At 51.6% G+C, this 21,069-nt stretch overlaps 1 protein-coding gene across 1 annotated transcript; it reads left to right on the top strand.

Annotated features, from left to right (window-relative positions):
• Positions 1-274: 274 nt before the first annotated feature.
• On the top strand, positions 275-11,963 carry TMEM132D (transmembrane protein 132D). Its single transcript, XM_041728463.1, has 4 exons — positions 275-480; positions 2,464-2,740; positions 5,386-5,577; positions 8,739-11,963. Exons 1-4 carry the CDS (start codon positions 317-319, stop codon positions 9,918-9,920), a joined length of 1,815 nt encoding a protein of 604 aa, XP_041584397.1. The 5' UTR covers positions 275-316; the 3' UTR covers positions 9,921-11,963.
• Positions 11,964-21,069: the final 9,106 nt, after the last annotated feature.

Genomic DNA, 21,069 nt, shown 5'->3' with positions numbered 1-21,069 from the left:
ACCTGGCAGAGGAGGAGCAGCAAAAGAGGTCGGCAGCGTGCCCACAGCGCCTGGGGGCTGTGTGCAGACTAGAAGAAGGGGTCCCAGGAGAAGCAGTCGGACACCCACTGAATGTGCTGCAGCAGAGAGCAGTGGGCGGCATCCACTCCAGGGCTCATCCTCCCGCAAAGGGCGAGGGCACTTTTCCTCACCTCCTCCACCTTGTCTGCTGCTCCCGAGGCGACGGGATACAGTGAGAACTCACATGCTCCCCACCCCTCTCTCCTCCTCACAGGTGTCTGACAGATGTGACTATGTCTTTGTCAATGGGAAGGAAATGAAAGGCAAGGTGAACGTGGTGGTAAACTTCACCTACCAGCACCTGAGCAGCCCTCTGGAGATGACGGTGTGGGTTCCCCGGCTCCCGCTGCAGATTGAGGTCTCAGACACCGAGCTCAACCAGATCAAGGGCTGGAGGGTGCCCATCATCTCCAACAAAAGGTGGGTGTGCTAGTCACAACCCCCTCTCAGAGCCCCCAGTCAAATATGCTTCGCTAAAAAATGGAACTTTGCAGAGTAGCTAATTTCAGGCATGGCTGGATCCAGGGATTCAAATGGCAGCCTAAGGATGGTGTCTGTCCCCACCTCTCAGGCTGCTTTGCTGTATGTTGGCCTCCTGCTCTACCAGGTGTTTCTCCTGCAGGTCCAGATTTGCGGAAAATGCATCCTCTCTTTCCCCTTGGTCCCAGCAGAAGTCCTGGAGTTAGGTTAGCCTCACATGGGCTTTGTGCCCATTCCTGAAGCAGTCACGGTAGTGATGACATGCACTGACTGGCCAGGTTTCAGCCACCATCCCCTGGCTGGAGCCAGAGGAACTGGACGAGGTCAATCCCACCCGAACCAGAAGAAAGGGCTAATAGATCCTGGGAAGGCATGAACAACAGACGTCCAGTAGAGAGACCTGGGAGCAGACTCTGGCTGGCCTGGGCACCCTTTCTGTGCCCCTGCCCAGAAGCTCTGAGATTCCATGGTCTTGGAGATGGAATCGGAGCCTGTCACCCATGGCCCTGGCCTTTTACTCTGGTGGTATCTGCTGGGGGGACAGGTCTCCTTTATCCACATGGGTCAGCAGGGACCAAGAGAGTAGCAAGAGGACAGGCTCTTTGTTCAGGGACTCTGTCACCCTAGAGAAATGCATGCTTGAGGACCCGCATGCTGGCCACGTGTAGAAAGTCGAAAATGAGCGTAGGCAATCAGAGAAGGGAGCACTCATGCTGCGTGCGCTCCGCAGGGGAAGAGAGCTGGCACTCCTCAGAGGGATCCTCTCCACGTCCCTGCCCTTGTTGCTCCACCTGTCTGTCCTGTGGTCCTGGGAGAGGGGACAGCTTCAAGGATGCAGGGCCAGGAGGTGTTTTCTGCAGGGATCCTCCCCTAGCCACTGGGGTTAGGAGAGGTTAGTGCGGCCGGGAGGACGCGCCAGGGGACTGGCTGAGTCTGATCGTGGCGCATCGCAGCGTCAGGGCTGTCTAGCTCAGGTCTGGCCACAGACCCGGGCTGTTGTTTGGATGCCGTGATGTGCCAGAAAAAACTGACTGTACGGAAAGAGTCAGACACGAGGGGAGCAGCTAACATCGGTCCCCAGGCCAAAGCTTCCCGGTCCTTTCTGTGTTTCCTGTCATGTTACCTTACCTTGAGTTCAACGCTAACCCCTGTGTGCTCGTCTATGGGGCGATAGCAGGCATCCGCACAGCCCTAGCATATTCGTGCTGCACAACTCAATGCCTTGTCCCCAAACATAGTGCCTTAAAGAAGATGCATATGATCTCACAGTGTCTCTGCCTCAGGAACACAGCCTGGGTGTAGCCGGGTTTCTCACAGCTGTGGTCTGGGTGCCAACTGGAGCTCAGGGTGGGGAGGGCTCCGCATGCAAGCCCATGTGGCCATCGGCAGCCCTGGCTCCTCACAGGCTATGGAACGGAGGGTCCCGCTTCCTCGTTGGCTGTTGTCCTGGCAGATGGCTAGTCCCGTAGGATGATCGCAACATCCCCGTAGGATGATGGCAGCTCCCTCCATCAGGGCAAGCAAGAGAAGACCAAGGAAAGAATACCAAGCAAGACAGATGTCATAGTCTTTTAAAGCAGAATCCTAGAAGTGACCTCCCCTAACTTTGGCTGTAATCTTCCACTGGAGGAAGGTTACTAGGTGCAGCTCCCAGCCAAAGGGAGGAGACTCCACCGACTGCATTCCGGGAGGTGGGTCTCAATGGGGACACCTTGGAGCACTGCTGACCACACCAGCTCCTTCAGGGTGTCAGGACTCGTGTCGCACCTTTGGTCAGGTATTCAGGGTATCACCCGTGCACTGTCTGAGCCCCACCAGGCTGGCTCACTGCCCACTCGCCTTTGCAGCCCCTGCCACACTCCACGCACAGCCCCTGCCACCGGCCCGAGTCAGAACTACTAACCAGACCTGACTCTTTGACAGGCCAGCTCGCGACAGCGAGGAAGAGGAGGACGACGACAGGAGGGGGGGTCGCGGCTGCACGCTCCAGTACCAGCATGCCATGGTGCGGGTCTTGACGCAGTTTGTGGCCGAGGCGGCCGACCGCGGCGGGCACCTGGCCCACCTGCTGGGCTCAGACTGGCAGGTGGACATCACGGAGCTAGTGAATGACTTCATGCAGGTAGAGGAGCCCCGGATTGCCAAGCTGCGAGGGGGACAAGTCCTGATGGGCCAGGAGCTTGGGATGACCACCATTCAGGTAAGCAACCCCCAGGGCAAGGACCCTGTCTCTGTATCCCTGCATCTTCTCTCCCAGATGAGAACTGTTTGTCATTTAGGTCATACCTAAATTATATAAGATATGACAAGAGTCTTGAAATTGCTCACGTATTGTTTGCATTTGACAAACACTGGACGGCTTCTCTGGTTGGTTTATGTCTGAAAGCCCAGGATGCTGTCGTCTCTACAGCATGGCTGGTGTTACCACCTTGGAGAGAAAGCTCCGGATGTGAGCTGGCCTCATGGGGACCGTGGGCATGGCCAACAGCTTCTCCCTGAGCCCCCTGCCCCACTGACCATCAGCATGGGTAACAGCGTTCCCTCCACCGTGAGGCCATGCTGCCTCAAGTCCCACCCCAGGCCATGTGAAAACTAGGACATCTCAGAAGCAAGCTGAGGAAAGGAACAAAGTTGTTATGCTCTTCATCATCTTGGAAGCACCTGTTCCCCAGGAACAGATGGGAGAGGACAAGGGTGCAACATGGGGTTTTGGAAAAAACACTCTCCCAGACACTGTTCCAGGAGGTCCCCTGGGTTTAGTCATCTACCTCCTGTCTAAGAACAAATATGATGGCTCCAAGGCTGCCCTGATCCTGCTACTAGCCTGACAGTGGGGTCTCTGACACTGCTGCATGTGAGAAGCCTCATCAGTGAAAGTTTGGATTATGCAAGATTTAAAGCATATCCATTCTGGAAAATCGGTTGGTATATAAAAGACATCATTTTACTCGAGGAGGAAAATAAATGGATTTGAAGTGACCCAGAGGTCACATGATCCGATGGTGTCTAAGACCAGAGAAGATGACAGTGAGCGAAGCAGGCTGGGTGTGAGCCAAAAGACAGCAACTCACTTGGGCCCCAGGTGCTGAGAACAGGATGGGGCCTGATGAGGAGTGTGGGGAGGACGGGGCTGCCAGTCACATCCCAGAGCTGCCAAAGAAAATGCAAATCTAGCACAGCCAGATGTTGCAACTTTTCCAGAAAAGCAAGAAATCTCTTTGTTTTGTTTTGTTGCTTTTTTAAAGATTTTCTTTATTTATTCGTGAAAGACACTGGACAGAGAGAGGCAGAGACATAGACAGAGGGAGAAGCAGGTTCCCTGTGGGGAGCCCGATGCGTAACTGGATCCCAGGACCCTGGAATCACACCCTGAGCCAAAGGCAGATAGATACTCAACTGCTGACCTACCCAGGTGTCCCTCAAGAAATCTCTTTGCATGACATCCTCTCATTTTTTAAAGCATGGCCATGAATTCTATCTTAAAGTTTTATTTATGTCAAACAAAACATATCTGTGCCCTAGACGAGAGCTCAAAAACCTCCACGATTGACTTTTCATTGAAAGATCTAAACCTGTGGATAGACTGAAGGGATTTAGATCTTTGGTTTAAATCTCCAGGTGTCAGTATTGGAGCTAGTCAGAGATTGGAACCAGTGTGGCATTAACCACTCCCCCTAAGCAGTAGCATAAGGGCCAGAAGAAGAATAGCACGAGTCAGGGCTTGCGGTGGTGGACGTAGGCCACGTGTTCAACGCGGACCCTGTCCTGGTGGGGCAGCAAGTCCTGAGACCTTTTCTTTATTCCCACTCAGTCCTCCTGGGTTATAAATCCATTTGTCCACTTTCTTCTGGGGACTCATATCTCATGCTCACTGCCATTCAAATTGCCCCAACCAGACTTAGAGACCGAAACTGGTTTTTGGGTAGAAATGATGTGGAGCTTGATAAACGAATTTAAGGGATCTTGGGGAAACTGCCATCTTGACATTTGTCTTCATAATTATCAGCACCACCTCGCAGGGAGAAGTATGTAGGGAAAGCAGGTTGAAGAAGACCTGGGTTACGTCCACGGGGAGCAAAGCTAACTCTTCAAACCTGAGTGCGGGGTGAGCAGGACAAGCGGCTCCACAAAAGCAAGATTTTCTCTGCAGGATCTAAGTGGAGAATAAGCTTCATTTCCTCTGGATGCCATAGGTGTCCACGGGAGAAATGAGACTCTGGGATGTTAGCACCCACGGCAGAGACTCACAGCTCTGTTTCTGGGGATGTCAGCTGGTCTCCCAAAAGCTCAGTGTTTCCCAAGGTAGGGAATGTGAGCTGTGACACACGAGATGACGCAGGTGACACACAGACACGGTCTCCCCTCTCATATGTAAGAGAGAAACATATAAATATGCAGCTCGCACATCAAAATCATTTCTCCTTGATGCTGTGAAATTTCTTAAATCAATTATTTAAGTAAAATAATTTTAAATAAGATATGCACTAGATAACAGAAAAATGCCAGTGCAGTACAAGAATCATAAACCTAGCACTCAGGGAATGACGATGTTAACTCCTCCTCTGAAGGACCATGGTGGTGCCTAGTGGGTAGTGAGGTTTGTCTGTAGAGTGGGGTGAGGCACCAGGTCCCCCCTTCTGCTGCCAGACACCACCTTTCTGTTACTTTAAAAAAACATTATATTTTCACAAGAGAGATATGTCCTTTGGAAGAAGACTTCAATGGAAAAGACCCATTCTGTTCATTCTGGCTCATTCGTCTGTCTCCGTGAGCATCATTTATGCCATTGGAGGAAATTCTGGGACCACAGAAAGTGTTTCTTTACATGTTGGTTCTGCCTTTCAGATCCTGTCACCTCTGTCAGATGCCATCTTGGCAGAAAAGACCATCACCGTGCTAGATGAGAAGGTGACCATCACAGACCTTGGGGTCCAGCTGGTGACAGGGCTGTCACTCTCCCTACAGCTCAGCCCAGGGAGCAACAAAGCCATCTTTGCTACTGCAGTGGCTCAGGAGCTTCTGCAAAGACCCAGACAGGTACAGGGGCAGGGCTGGGGTCACACACCAGGTGGGACACCGATCAGGTGGGTCACACATCAGGTGAGGTCACGTATCAGGTTATGTCACACACCAGGTGAATCATACATCAGGTTAGGTCACACATCAGGTGGGTCACACATCAGAGGAGGTCACGCACCATGTGAGTGAGACATCCGGAAGAATCCCAAAGTCGGGCCAGATCACATGTTAGGTAGAGTGATTCATCGAGCAGGTCCTACACTGAGTGAGTCATATATCGCTCAAGGTCACATTGTGGAGTGTGGTCACACGTTAGATCAGGTTACCTATCTGGTGGAGTCACCAACTGGGGAATTCCATAGAACAGTGGGATCTCATGTCATGGGTTTCTCAGCCTGAAGAGGGGTTTGAGAGGCAGGTGACTGCTTGGCTCATGCCTCCTAGCTCTCCTAAGCAGAGCTACAAGGGAAGAAAAGTTTGCCCAGGGTAAAAGATTATAGGGCGCCAGGAGATCAGGGGCTGGACGAGGACTCCACTCCCCATTCACCACAATGCCAAGTGCTTTCAGGTAGTCGCCTGGACTGCGTCCCTCTCTTCTGCTGCCCACACTGCCCCGGATGTGGCTGCCTTCCCTCAGTGGTGAAACAGGGGATGCCACGAGGTGCCCACAGCTGGCTGCTCGGTTCCCACGAGGCAAATGGGGTAGCGGGCCTGGGGTGATGGGAGATCGGAGGAGCTGCTCTCAGCAGGTTTGCAGTTAGCTTAGGGTGGGAGTAGGGGCCCTGTGGTGATGTCCATCAGCATCTCCTTTCTCTGTATTTGAGACCAGTGTCTGCTGACAGTGGTGCTATGTGGATGTCAAGTGTTTTTTGTGTGTCGACATGATGCTTTCCAACAGGCGCCGGAAACAGGACATTTGCAAATGTTATAGGTCCTTCTCCCTCATTAGAGGTGGGTAAACTTTATTTTATGGAGGGAGTATGGAAGCTTTGGTGAAGCTTGCTGAGCAACAAGACAGTGGTCTCAGCTGCTGATTCTCTCTATGGCTTGTGAAGCGGGACTGTCCCCTGGTGGGGGTGCTGGAGAGCCTCCAGGACATGTGGGGAGTTCCTGGCAGCCTCCATTCTGGGTGGGAAGCCTTCCTGGCAGCTGTACCCCCAGCACCCCCATCCCCAGCACTGCTGAGGCTGTGACCACGCTCCAAGTTGAGCCAGACTTGTCCTCTTATCCCAGCTGGTACTTGTCACTCAGCGCTCATCAGGGCTTAGCTAATCCTTCTGTCCCTTCACTATGGTTGTTGTGTGCCGGGGTTTGGATTATAAAACCCTTGAACGTAGATGATTCCAGTAACAGATATGAATTCTTGCCAAAGACAAACCTGCTTTTTCTCAGGGCAGAATGCCAGCCAGGATGCAAGGCACAGATAACAAAGGAGAAATAACTGGGGGCTGCTTTCTCTCTTCAAGGGGTGATAAAAATCAGGCAACCGCCTGTCAGGAGTTAAGGGAGCAATAAGACACAGTGAGAATGAGGCTAAAGAGCTAATCCATTTCCAACATGCAGAGCTGAACACACTACCCTGTGGTCTGCCCCATACTTGGTTCGGATGGCCCTTAGTCCACGCATGCACTTGGCTCTGACATTTAGGTTTTGGGAAATCCAATGGCGTTTGAGTTTCCTGCTCCAATTTCATGGCAGATTGGAAGAACCCGGTTGAATCAGTGTCACGCCCAGGGGCCCTTGCGCTGTGTCTTGGCAGCATTCTGCAGTCAGTGGCTGGTCTAAGCCAACACCTAACAATGGCAGTATTTAGTGGCTGAGCTGCAAGAGGAGCAGAAGCCACCCATCACATTGGAGGGGTTCTTCCTACTTCCAGAGACCAAACAGCTCCGGAAGAAACCTGGCTTCACTCATGGTCCCCTGGGGGGTTCTTTGGTTGCAAGAAAGAGAAATCCACTCAAGCAAGCTCGAAAAACGAGGGGTTTATTACCAGGGTTTCACAGACCCCAGCTGCAGGAGCTCAGAGGAGGTGGGGTATCCACATGCCCCCACTCCCTCCCCTGTGGCTTTGTTTTGGTGTATTTTTTTCCTTTCCCTGTGATAAATGCTGGGCCCAGACATTTGCTTATTCTGGTTGCCCCCCCACCCCCGTCTTACCTGAGCCTTCACTCGTCTTCCCACAGCTAAGTCTTCACTTCCATCTGTCCTATTTCAAATTTGAGAGAGAGAAAGAGTAGCCACTGGCTCAGAGCTGCTGAGATGAACAGCTCTGATGGCCACTCTGTCCCTGGTCCAATCCACCATGGCATTGTGGCTGGGTGTGTGGGGTCATGTGCCTCTCCAGGCTATTCATTCTTTTGGGCTCTGGGTAGAGCAGGTTCTCCAAGATCTAGGGAAGAGAGGAAGCAATGGGGTCACCAGTTCACTGTCAAGCACAGTGACATCTTCCCTGAAATTAAAGGCTCGCATTAAGTCAGAGATTAACTCCTCCGTTATGGTTTGCCTGGTCTGACTCGTCCCAAGGAAAGTTGATCTAAAGCACCAAGAGATTGAAATGTGTACAGACCTTGGCCAAAAATAATGTAATAAGTATTTTCCGTTTAAATGTGTGACACTTGGGACACCTGGGTGGCTCAGTGGTTGAGCATCTGCCTTCGGCTCAGGGCGTGATCCCGGGGTCCTGGGATCGAGTCCCACATCGGGCTCCCTGCATAGAGCCTGCTTCTCCCTCTGCCTGTGTCTCTGCCTCTCTCTGTGTCTCTCATGAATAAATAAATAGAATAATTTTAAAAAAATAAGTGACACTCATAAGTGATCTCACTAACCGGGAACATCCTTTGACATGTGATTTATGGTTACGCAGAAGTAGATCTTGCACCACCTAAAGACTCCATCTTTCTTTCAACTGTTCAGGGATGAAAAGTAGATCTGATTATGGAGCGTTTGGTATGGGCCCTGCTTTGCTGTCATGTCAACGCCGTGTTGTGTTCTTTTGGTTTTGCATCTTCGTGAGCATCGGTTCTCTTCCATGACCCTCGTGCATGTGGTCTCTTATTTCTGCACTGCTTTAAAGTGCTTGTTCTTGTTGCATCATCTTTGCCACTGAATGCCTACTTTACAAAGACTTGGTGTTCTGTGAGCTCTGGGGCCCGTGCTCATTGACTTATTTTATTTGACAGGAAGCAGCCATCAGTTGCTGGGTCCAGTTCAGTGACGGCTCCATCACCCCCTTGGATATCTACGATGGGAAAGACTTCTCCCTGGTGACCACATCCCTGGATGAGAAAGTGGTCTCCATCCACCAAGACCCCAAATTCAAGTGGCCTATAATCGCTGCTGAAACCGAAGGGCAGGGCGCTCTGGTGAAAGTTGAGATGATCATTAGCGAATCGTGCCAGAAATCCAAGCGGAAGAGTGTGCTGGCTGTGGGAACAGCCAATGTCAAAGTTAAGTTTGGCCAAAATGATGCTAACCCCAATGCCAGTGACAGCAGATACACTGGGTCAGGAGTTCACCTAGAAGATAATGTCGGTGACAGAAGAGCCAAAAAACCCTCTCAAGAATGGGGGAGTCAGGGGGGACAGTCCTATGGCAGTTCTTCCATGGGGCTCGTGGAAGGAAGAGGATCTACAACAGAGAAGTCAACGTTCCAGAGAAAGAACAGCCAGGGAAGCCTCTTAATTGATGACAGCCACCTGCAGACCATCCCCATCGACCTCACCAGCTTCCCCACCCAGGGGGACCTGCCCAGGGACAATGGGGAGATGGACGAGAATGGCCTCACCCAGGCATCCAAAGGGCTGAGTGACCTGGAGATCGGCATGTACGCTCTGCTGGGGGTCTTCTGTCTGGCCATTATGGTCTTCCTCATCAACTGCGTGGCCTTTGCGTTGAAGTACAGGCGCAAGCAGGTTCCCTTCGAGGAGCAAGAAGGTATGAGTCACTCCCACGACTGGGTTGGGTTGAGCCACCGGTCGGAACTGCTGGAGATCCACACGAACTTTGCGTCCTCCCAAGATGAGCAGATCACTGCCATTGACAGGGGCATGGATTTCGAAGAGAGTAAGTATCTCCTCAGCACAAACTCCCAGCAGAGCATCAATGGGCAGCTGTTCAAGTGCTCGGGACCCCCAGTTGCTGATGGGAAGGATCAGAAAAGTGAGCCCCCAACGTCCCCTACCTCGAAACGGAAAAGAGTAAAATTCACCACGTTCACCACCATCCCCTCGGATGAAGGATGTCCCACTGTGAACTCCATATCGACCAGTGGTGAGGATGTGAGCTGGGTCTGCCAGGACCTGGACCCTGAGGAGAGCAGACAGCCACACAGCTACATGGAAAGGTTACGTGAGGATGTGTAGCCGGGCACTTGCAGACGCTGGTTCTCACTCACCTCTCAGCCTTTAATTTGGGGATGTGTGGCAAGGGTGCCCCCGGGAAAGAGTGAGGTGACAGGACCACATAAGATCGCCCCGATATCGGGAGAGCCCTGGTCGACAACACCTATCCCATGTCAGGATTGATGCACACGTTCTGGCATCCAGTGTCTTGGCCGGTGTGACGAGGCGGATTGTGCACGGCGAGATTTTTAAAACTTGGAAGACAAGATGAGTTCTGAATCGCTGAGCTTCCGAGAGGTTCCAGGAGAGAACAGCCCCCCTCTGTCCGCCCCTCTCCTTCTCTCTTTAATCAAAGCCCTGTGGATGTTGTGGAATCCACGTGGGTCCAGAATTCACTATGCGCAGACTGCAGAACTCCGAGACTCAGGGGCCTCGATGGGAGTGGATGGATGGGAGGCAGTGAGTGATTTGAGCCGAGGCACACATCCCGTCGCGAGTGGGACCAGGGGCAGCGTCCTGAGCGTGGGCAGCTCCCAGCGGGTGTCACGGCGGGATGTCATCCTCCCTAGACCCAGGCACTGCGGCTGCTGACAGGCATTGCAGGGGAGCACATGGGCAAGTAGGCCACAAATGTTTTTGTAACTAGATCTCCAGAACAAACGAACAAACCCTCTGGGCAATGTGGGGCATTTCTTTCTTTATAAACGAGGGATATAGGGCACAGGATGTCAATCCTGTTCAAAGAACCAGGCTTCGGGGGGCAAGATCGCTGTGTTTGAATCTGTACTCCACTGCCCTGCCAGCTTTCTAAAAGCTGCCGCTCACCCGTAGGCACCGGGTGCCTTTCCAGCACCCACCCTCTCCCCGTGGCCTGGGCATCGGTTCCAGGTGACATTCTGCAGTGGGTCCACCAGGCAAACATCACTCGTGTCCTTTCCTTGAAGAGGCGGATCTTAGAGGAGAAGCGGTTGTCACGGCGAATTCAACACCAAGGGACACTGGTCCCTCTGCTCCTCTGGAAGGACCAGAGAGCCGTTTTGTGATGACCCTGTGGACGGCCACACCAGGTCTCCGTCCACACTGGGTCCCCCCGGACCCAGCTGCAGAGATTAACGTGGGTGTCGGTGTGGTGTGGGGGGCGCTGGGGAGCTGGGGTGAGCCGGGGCCCGCCGTGCTGCAGGTGGGCCTCAGGAGGCCCGTCCATACCCCTGTGCGGGCTTGGACAGATGGAGGGACAGAGGTGCCCGCCCTTGGGGGAGAGAGGGAGGCCCTGCCTGTCCTGAGAGCTTTAATGTGGTTGTTTGAAATCAGAGTGATTTTGAATGTGTCCCCAACTCCCTGCACAGGTATGGAGCCAGTAAGAAGGCAGGTGTGGGGAGAGAGGAGCGGGTTCCTGTCCCGGCTCCAGCTCCCACCAAGGCGGGAGGAGCAGGAGGTCCCAGGCAAGGAGGGCCAGACCCAGAGAGCACAGCAGGGGGAGCACAGCGAGGCCGGCTCTCTCCTAGTCCCTGCCCTCTGTCACTTTGTCTTTCTGCTCCGTGATGCTCTTCTCTGCTTTCTCTCCTTCTCTCTGTGTCTCTCCCTGACCCTATTTCTCTGCTTCCTCTGTGTCTCTCCCTCCCCCTTCTCATTTCCTTCTTCTTCTCCCCTTCCTCCTTCCTCACACCCTCTGTCTAATGAATATAATTGAATTCCCCTTAGATCACGGGTGTCACTTCCACCAGCTCAGCCTTCCCACCTTAGCACCCCCTAAATGAGGTGCTCCCCATTTGCTCTTCCACTGGGATTCCAGCAGCCCTGAGCCACCTGCTCCCGTCCCCGAGTCTACTCACCTTGTCTGGTTGGGCGATGACACTGTCAGCCCTTCTCCATGACTCTCCTTTGCTTTCAGTCGACCTCCTGATATTTCTTTCCCTTCGCACCCGCGTGATGTCCAATTTCATGTGGCAGCTGCTGCCCACTCTCACATCCATCCCCCTGCAGAACGACGTATTGTAGATCGTAAGAATGTAATATATGTTTATACACTTACCGACTGTAAATATAAAGTTTGCATTCAGCGGCTTTATGGCTGTCCTTTGTTTTTCTACACACTGAAACCCTCCGAGGGGCTGGCGCCCGATTGCAGATGGCTCTCCAAATGCTGTGGCTTTTGGTAAATGAAAATGCAGATTTAAGGATCCCAGCACAATCCAATTACACTCTTACATGGTGTAATGTTACTCTCTGCATCAAGGCAATGTTGACACATGATGACAAAGTGCATTGTGTACTAACTACCTGTCCTTCAAGACCCGAAAGGATTTTCAAATAAATCACATGTGCAATTCCCTGCTAAAAGCCTGCTGACTGATGGTGGTAAGTGAGAACCATGTCAGGCAAGCGTATATCCCAGCTCCCTCTGGGCTGCAGCGAGCAAAATTGCTGTCCTTCCTTTGGATCTCACACATATATTCAGATGTCAGCTTCCTGAGGTGTGCCCACGGTGGCTCTGGGCTGCATGAAAAAGGCTGATTTTTAGATTCCTCCAATGGCCAAATGCAGCCTGAGACCTTTCCACAGAAAGAGAAGTTGCATGAAATCCTTGGATCCATGCAACAGTATCAGATGATGGATCACTTACTTATTCACCTGGTATTTACTGAGCACCTACTATGTGCTTAGACCTGTTGCAAGCACTGGAGATGGTGCAGTAAATGTGACATGACTGCTCTTGAGAATGTTACAGCTAACCAGGCAAGGGATGACATCAAAATAAATTTCAGATCCATCATAAATTATAGAAAGGATGATAAAACAGATTACAGGATAGACAAAAACTGAGTCAATATTGAACTATTTTCTTTTGAAAACAGACACTTTGGTAAAATGAGGCTTACCACCCCACTTGGCCCTCATCGGAAACAGCGGATTTGCTATTGCCACCTCCAGACAGGACACCCAGATTGTCTCCCTGACTGACTCGCCATCTTTGCTACCACTTTCCCTAGAATAGAGAAGTAGTCCTTCCTGGTCACATCTCTACCCAAAAGTGCAAAAAGAAAGTATAGGCAGAGGGACGTCGTGTGTTCCCAAGACAATTAGGGAAAAGTCTATTGCTGTTCGAAAGAGAGAACAGCCCTGTGTGTCTCCCATGAAAACACAGACCGTTGTTGTCTAACAAACACGACTTCACACAGCCTGTAACGCCGTCTCTGTGCTCGGAACTCCAGAAAGAAGAAGCGACCTTAGCACCCCCTAAATGAGGTGCTCCCCATTTGACAGTCTTGACAAAATGCTTTTCCAACAGAGTGCCTTTTGAATGTGAATGAAGTGCAGCTGTCCTGCTTTCCCCCACACCCGCCTGCATCCTTGTTTCTGCTCCCGTGGGGCCCCTGGCGTCAGTGAGCTCCCCACCTGCTGGCGGAGACCCCCAGGGCAGCAGGAGCCGTGCCCTTCGTGCTGGTCGTGGCTGGCCAACTGTCTGTCGTCAGGTGAGTTGGGCCGCCAGGGCCTCCTCCATGCTTCCCCAGACCTGGGGCTGTGAAAACAGAAATTTCCTGTCTTACAGTCTGGAGGCTAGAAGTCCCAGGGTCAGCCGGCAGCAGGGTCGGCTCCTTCTGAGGCTGTGGGGGAGACTGTTCCAGGCCCCTCTCCAGCTCCTGCTGATTTGCTGGCCGACGTTGGCGCTCCTTGGCTTGTAGATGCTTCACCCCCGCACTGCCCTCACGTTCACATGGCATTTCCACACGCTGTGTGTGCATCGGTGTCTGAATTCATCCTTTTATCGGGACACCAGGTGTATCGGAGTGGGGTACAAATTGCATCTGCAAGGACCTCGTTTCCAAATAAAGTCCCACCTACTACTGAAGATTAGGACTGCAACACACGAATTTGGGGGAACACATTTCAACCTATAATGCCCATCTCTGGCCCAAGGTCTGGTCAGCTCCACTTGTGAGCAGATTGAGGGCAGCTGACTACAACACAGGCCAACCCAGCATTGGGCAGGGGCCCACCATGAACCCGTCCACAAAAGTCTTTACATACCCTCTGTCCACACCCACTTTACAAGCGGGGCTGTGCCAGGACACCCTGAGAGTGCCAGGGAGCATGTATCTGTTTCCTCTGGGAAGGTTCAGAACTGTGAATGACCTTGTTTGTCACTTCCCAGGTATGGTCATGATCTCCTCTCCAGGGGATCCCCCCAGCCATTGTAGCAGCAGCCAGCGGGGCTCTGGTAGGATGGGGGTGACCGGGAGTGCACCCCAGGGCAGCCTGTGTCCCCAAGTCCAGCGATCATGGATGATTTGGATTTGCCCTGGGGGTGACTAAGGGGTAATGGAGAAATGGGTAGTGGGAAGAGGATGCTGTGGCCAGAGGTCTAATGGAAGTCTGCCTTGGAGCAGTAGAACTCCTGCCTGGGGATCCCTGGGTGGCGCAGCGGTTTGGCGCCTGCCTTTGGCCCAGGGCGCGATCCTGGAGACCCGGGATCGAGTCCCACGTCGGGCTCCCGGTGCATGGAGCCTGCTTCTCCCTCTGCCTATGTCTCTGCCTCTCTCTCTCTCTCTGTCACTATCATAAATAAATAAAAATTAAAAAAAAAAGAACTCCTGCCTGAACCAAGAGTCCCTCCTCTCAAAGTCCCGCCCTACACCTGCCCTACATGTGGCCCTACACCTGCCCTATACCTGGCCCTACACCTGCCCTACATCTGGCCCTATACCTGCCATACCCCTGCACCAAATCTGTCCTTACACCTGCCCTATATCTGGCCCCAACTGATGTGTTTATGAGGGAAAAAACACAAACATGTGTGTCATACATGTGTGAGTAGGAGAAGGAAAAGGCCAGAGCTACATGAATTTTGGGAGATGTGTTCATTTCCCTGGGGCTGCCATAACAACTGTCCATAGACTGGAAGACTTAAAACAACAGGAACTGCCCCACAGTCCTGGCCGCCAGATGCCCCATATCCGAGTGTGTTGGCAGAGTTGGATCCCCTGAGGGCTATGATCGAGTCTGCCATGCATGCCTCTGCCCTAGGTTCTGGTGCCGCCTTCTGTCTGCGTCCCTGGGTCCAAATAGTCCTCCTCCTACAGGGACATAAGTCACTGGATTAGGATCCGCCCTGTTCTAGTTTGACCACATCGTAACTCACTTCCATCTGCAGAGACTCTTTCCTAATCAAGTCATATTCACAGGTTCTGAGGGCCAGGACTGCAGTATAACTTGGGGGTTCGGGGATATGATTCTACCCTATTCCAAGGACGAAGCAGTCCCCTCAGATGGGAAGAAGACCTGTCTTGATGTCGGATTTAGTGAGAATCTTTTCATTGCAAATGATATTTTTAAAAAAATTTTTTAACTGGGCTTCAGAAAGGAAAAACAATAGAAACACAGAATTTAGTCTTCTGAAGGCTGCACAAGCAGAGGTGCGTCCTAGTCCCAGAGTGGTTGATCTGGGGGGTCCTGTGTTACCTGCACCATGTCCAAGCTCTGCGCTTACCTGTTTGACTTCATTCTCAGGCAGAGCTCTTCCACACAAGGGCTTCCAGAAGCTCCAGCCACGTTAGTTTCCCAGCTAAGAATCTGAGTAAAGACAGAAACCGTCCCCTCATCTTCAGAAAAAGGCCCTCAATTGACCCCTGAAGGCCTGTTTGCATCACAAGCTGAAGTGAAATCAAATCTGTCGCCTGCAAGCTCAGAGGGCCCAGGCCTTGCTCCTTCCAGGCCTGGAAGCTGGGAAGGGAGTAAGCCCCCATCTACACCACATGGGCTCAGAACAGAGAGGGGATGGTGTCCAAGAGGAAAATCAAAAGACTTTTGCCATAAGAATAGTTCTGGTCCTGCCATGCAGTTGACGCAGTTGACGTGCTACTGTTTCCTTGCTTTTTCCAGCACCCCCCATGCTGGAGCCATAAATACGGGCTCCAGAAAATCGAGGGCCAGGCTGTGGAAGGGAGACCAAGCCTTCTTCAGAGATAACCTGCGTGAAGAGTACGTGGAGCCCCACCACTCTGGCTGGGTCCCCCTGAGGGTCCCATGGGCCACATGCTCTGTGTCACTGCCTCTTTCTCGATCGGCCAGACTTTGGATTTCTTGTGGCTGCTTTTCTCTGATGTTCAGTTAAGTCTGATCCTCCAGTTATGCTAACGGACTCAAAGCACCGTGGTTTGGTTCATAACTTTAAAAGCTCCTGCCTTGTTCTACGTTGCTCTCCCTGCATTCAGAGTATTTCATGGCTTTTAAATGAATCTATGAAGTAGACAGTTGATGTTTGTTAAGTGAAAATTAATAGTGACCTTTTTAAAACATAAATCATGTCACTCCCAGCTTAAAACCCTCCAATGATGCCTATACGTCCTCCAGTGGAGTCCAGAGTCCAGACCAAGGCCCACAGGCACCCAGTGACGTGGTGCCACCCATCACCCCATCCTCATCACGCCCCTGTCCTGCTCTCCCACTAAGTCCCAGACTCATTGGTCTCCTTTGGTCTTTTCCCCTCCTAAAACAGACTCATCTGCACCTTGGAACCTCTGCCTGTGTAAGCTCTCCTCATCATTCAGCCCCCGGCTCCTACGTCCCTTCCTTTGGCCTGCTCTGATGACCTTAAAGCAGCTTCACCCTCCTCTTCCTTCCCCACCCAACCCTCTCTCTTTCTACCCTTCATGGTTCTCAGGGCACTCTGGAGCTGTGCTTTCTAAGTATGTTCTCTCTTGCTTGTTGTGTGCCTTACCTTAGAATATACTTCAAAAGAGCAAGGATCTCATCCAACCTGCTCTCTGCTATATACCCCATGACTGGAGCCATGCCTAGCAAGTCAGCAGCCAATAAGCAAGCATTTCTGGGTGGATGGTTGGGGGGATTGGGGATAGATTGATGGGGAGATGAGGAGGATGGATGGATGGATGGATGGATGGATGGATAGGTGAACAGATGGACAGATGATTTTATGTTTGGATGGATGGATGGGAAAACAGATGGACAATGAATGGTTTACAGAACAGAGGTGATAAAGGCATCATCTAATAAATTAAGTTGGTCACGTGGTGGGAACCAGGAAACTGAACTATTGCCAGGGGAATTTTAAAAAGGCATCTATCTAACTGCTGCACCATATGGATGTGACACCAACCTCTTCCTCTGGGCCAAGTAGGCAAGTCCAGATGTGGTCACTTTACAGGAGGGAAAAGTAAGTCAGAAGCAATACCTGCCCTCAGGAGACGCACAGATGATAATACCTGCCCTTGTCTCTTTCTTAAGACCTTTGCTGGTTTACTTTGATTTTCTGAGCTTCTGCATGCAGAGTGCAGGATGAATTCAGTGTCCCTCTTCTTCCCAGATTAATCTCAGGGTTGTGCCAGTCATGCTGTACCCACGAGTGTCTGCAAAGTCTGCTGACGAGCAGAACTTCCCCGGCTCTCTCCTGCCTCCATGGACAGGAAGGGGCTCCCTTCCTCTCTAGCACCCCCTCCCTGTACTGGAAGTTTTGGGGCACGTGGGAGTTGGGGCAGTCCAAGCCTGCCTTGTGGTGCACTTGGGACCCTGTGACTGACAGTGACAAGGACTGTGCACAGTAACAACAGTGACAAGGACTGTGCACAGTAACATCCCAATGGGGGCTATGAGGAGTGAGTGGGGGTTCCCCACACTTGCCCCCCCCGTGGTGGCAGGAGGAGTATAGCCTGCAGAGCACCCCACCCTCACATGCCCCTCTTGACATGAGATAGATCTGTGTTCCTTACACCACTGCTCTTGTGCTTTATTATTACTGTAGCAGCAACCTGATTGATACAGCCCGTTAAATACAATATATTCGTTAGATGCTACTTAGTTCGCCGAGTGGCTGGTTTCCTGAGAACAGACCTTCGTGCTGAGGTGAGAACTTGGGGGTGTGGGGAAGCAACGGGATTCCTCCCCGCCCCCCACCCCGTCCGGTGCCCCCGGGGACCTGGCCTGGAAATGCAGAACAGACGCACCACCTAGACAGTGGGGCCTCTTCTTGATTCTGAGACCAGCTTAAGGGAAACCGGGGGACCCCTTGCCTGCCGCTGTGAACTAATTAGCTGGCCCAGGACTGTGTCTGCTTTGTTCCGTCCCCCAGGACTTGCCCCAGAGGCCTCTGTGCCGCCTGGCTCTCCCGGCCGCGCTGCTGGCACCTTCCCCGTGTGCCCTCGGAGGACTCGGGGCTGCAGGTGCCGTGGAGGCTCAGGCCTACCTGGCTGTGCCCACCCACCGGGCAGCCGCAGGGAGGGGAGGGGACGGGGCTCTCCTGCCCCTTCCCAGCAGGGAGCGGGGCCGACCACCGGCTCTGACCTCAGCGCGGCCTCAGCTGCTGGGACCAAAGCTCACAAAGAAGATGAGATCCTGTGCGTGTTGGCCATGTCCGTGTCTTCCTCTGTGAGATTTCTCTTCATGTCTTTTGCCCATTTCATGATCAGATTGTTGGTTTCCTTGGTGTTGAGTTTAATAAGTTCTTTATAGATCTTGGAAACTAGCCCTTTATCTGATATGTCGTTTGCAAATATCCTCTCCCATTCTGTAGGTTGTCTTGTAGTTTTGTTGACTGTGTCCTTTGCTGTGCAAAAGCTTCTTATCTTGATGAAGTCCCAATAGTTCATTTTTGCTTTTGTTTCTTTTGCCTTCATGGATGTATCTTGCAAGAGGTTGCTGTGGCCGAGTTCAAAAAGGGTGTTGCCTGTGTTCTCCTCTAGGAGTTTGATGGACTCTTGTCTCACATTTAGATCTTTCATCCATTTTGAGGCACTTAATGGGATGAGCACTGGGTGTTATTCTATATGTTGGCAAATTGAACACCAATAAAAAATAAATTTATTATTTAAAAAAAAAGAAGATGAGATCCTTGTTTTTCTTTTAGCCCCTCCCCTTTTCCCATGATTAGGAAAATGTAAACCCAAGAAAATCTATCAAGTCACGCAATGAAGCTAAATATCCCACTGATACTTCAAAATGTTCATTTCCGGGCAGCCCCGGTGGCTCAGCGGTTTAGCGCCACCTTCAGCCCAGGGTGTGATCCTAGAGTCCCGGGATCGAGTCCCGCGTCGGGCTCCCTGCATGGAGCCTGCCTCTCCCTCTGCCTGTGTTTCTGCCTCTCTCTCTCTCTCTCTCCCATGAATAAATAAATTTTATAAATAAATAAATAAATAAATAAATAAATAAATAAACAAACAAAATGTTCACTTCCCCCAAAGGTTCCACCCATTTCCGCTATCTGGGGTGATTGTGGACTCCATCTGTCCCCGAGGGGCGTGCTCCTTATTTCCTCCCTCTCACCTTCCCATCCTTCCTGTGTGCTGGCACCACTGTCGCCGCACATGAGAGTGGCCTCGCTGTTCTGTGGGGATCGCCACATTCCCAAGGGGCACTTTGCCAACCATGACTGTCACCTATAATTCACTGCGGAGAGGAGAGGCACCGGACCTGGAGGGACCCCTGAGGCAGAGCCCAGCCACCTATAAGCAAGAAGACTTTCCAAATTGCATTTCTCCCCCCATGGATAAATAAACAAAATCTAAATCCTTCCCCGTTTTAAAAAGCCTCAAGGAATATGCAAAACTCAGTGTTCTCCTTAAGGTATTTGAAAATAATTGTGGTAGAGAGAGAGAGAGAGAGAGAGCACAGGTTAAATAATGAACCTGTGGCCCGGAAAATCCCCCACTGGAGTTTCAGTGAATGCAGGGCTGTCTCCTCCTCGGAAACACCGCAGCCAGACCACTGCGTGGGCTGCTTACTAGGGCAGGATTCATCTTCTGGACAATCCCATCTGGAAGAACTGGGTCAGGTTGCTTGAAGAAGCCCGCATTCCCTAGGGCATGTGGGTGGCTCAGTGGTTGAGCATCTGCGTTTGGCTCACGTCATGATCCCGGGGTCCTGGGATCAAGTCCTGCATCAGACCCCCCACAGTGAGCCTGCTTCTCCCTCTGCCTAGGAGGGAACACCAAGACTAGGTATCCCTACAGTAGGAGTAACCACTGCCCAAACTAATAATGTGTGTTCATGATTCACTGCTGCACAGCAATCTCCCCAAAACTTAGCAGCTTCCAACAATGTGTATTACTCATCACACTTTTTGAGGGCCAGACATCTGGGCATGGTTCACTGGGGGGTTGTGGCTCAGGTCTCTTGTGAGGTTGCCACCAGATCTTAGCTGGGGTTGGATGATGCACTTCGGGGCAGCTCACCCACTTGTCTGAAAAGTTAGTGCTTGCTTGAGATTCTTGAACATTCAGCTCTGCTCAAGTTTGCTTGAGTAACCTGACACATGGCAACCATCTTCCCCCAGAGCCAGGGATCCAAGAGACAGCAAGAAGGAAGCCATAGCATGTTTCATGACCCCACTGTGGAAGTCCCACGCCATCATTTCTGGCATTTTCAGTTACACTGAGTGGTCGTACTTAGCGTGGGAGGGAACCACACAAGGCCCTGAATACCTGGAGGTAAGAACCATGGTGTGCCACCTTGGATGCTGGAGATCACCACCTTCTCAGGTAGGCTCTCTCCAACTACCAACAAAAATGGTCTTCTCTATATTGATGAGCTTACATCCAACTGCTCAGAAAACCCCTAAGGAAAGGGATTGTCTCTTTCCCAATGGTTTCAACAAAAATCTAGAAATGGAGTCATTGATCTAATCTGAGTTATGCGCCCATCCTTGAACCAGTCGCCATACCACCAGGAGGGAATGGAAAGCTTCCACTGGCCCAAAGTTGACCCTATACCCACTCATCAGCAATCCTCTCCTTCCAAATCACATGATAGTCCTCATGAAAAATTTGAGTAAGCTATCTTATTTTCATATAAAAAGGAAATTGATAGCAGGAAAGATCAACCAAGGTCAATTAAGGCTCTAGTTGCTCCTAAAGAGAACAAAGAATTGGCTGCCCTGAAGTTCAGTGCTCAACTCCTGGCCATGTTCTCCACTCCCCAGGTAGATCGATGGGCATCGGAGGTTCAACCTCGGGACCTTTCCTGTGGGATGAAGGGGAGATGAGATTCCCTAGTTGCCTCTCTTTGGCTATATGGAATATTCACAGCACAGTAAATTCTGCTCTGTTTCTTCCCAATTTCTGAGATGCTTTAAAGTATATGAAGGCTTTGAAAATAATCCTCACCCTGTCTCAATGCTCGTCAAATAAGTGAGACACAATGTGTGCACTTAAAATTTTCC

Source organism: Vulpes lagopus, chromosome 14, assembly GCF_018345385.1.
Source record: "Vulpes lagopus strain Blue_001 chromosome 14, ASM1834538v1, whole genome shotgun sequence".
Lineage (NCBI taxonomy): Eukaryota > Metazoa > Chordata > Mammalia > Carnivora > Canidae > Vulpes > Vulpes lagopus.
The sequence above is the reverse complement of the archived record's forward strand: the minus strand, read 5'-3'. Positions and strand labels throughout refer to the sequence as shown.

Coding starts and splice junctions, on each gene's coding strand:
- TMEM132D (XM_041728463.1), top strand. CDS start 317: ATGAAAGGCAAGGTGAACGTGGTGGTAAACTTCACCTACCAGCACCTG. Junction 2,741..5,385: donor TTGGGATGACCACCATTCAG/GTAAGCAACCCC, acceptor TCTGCCTTTCAG/ATCCTGTCACCTCTGTCAGA. Junction 5,578..8,738: donor TTCTGCAAAGACCCAGACAG/GTACAGGGGCAG, acceptor TTTATTTGACAG/GAAGCAGCCATCAGTTGCTG.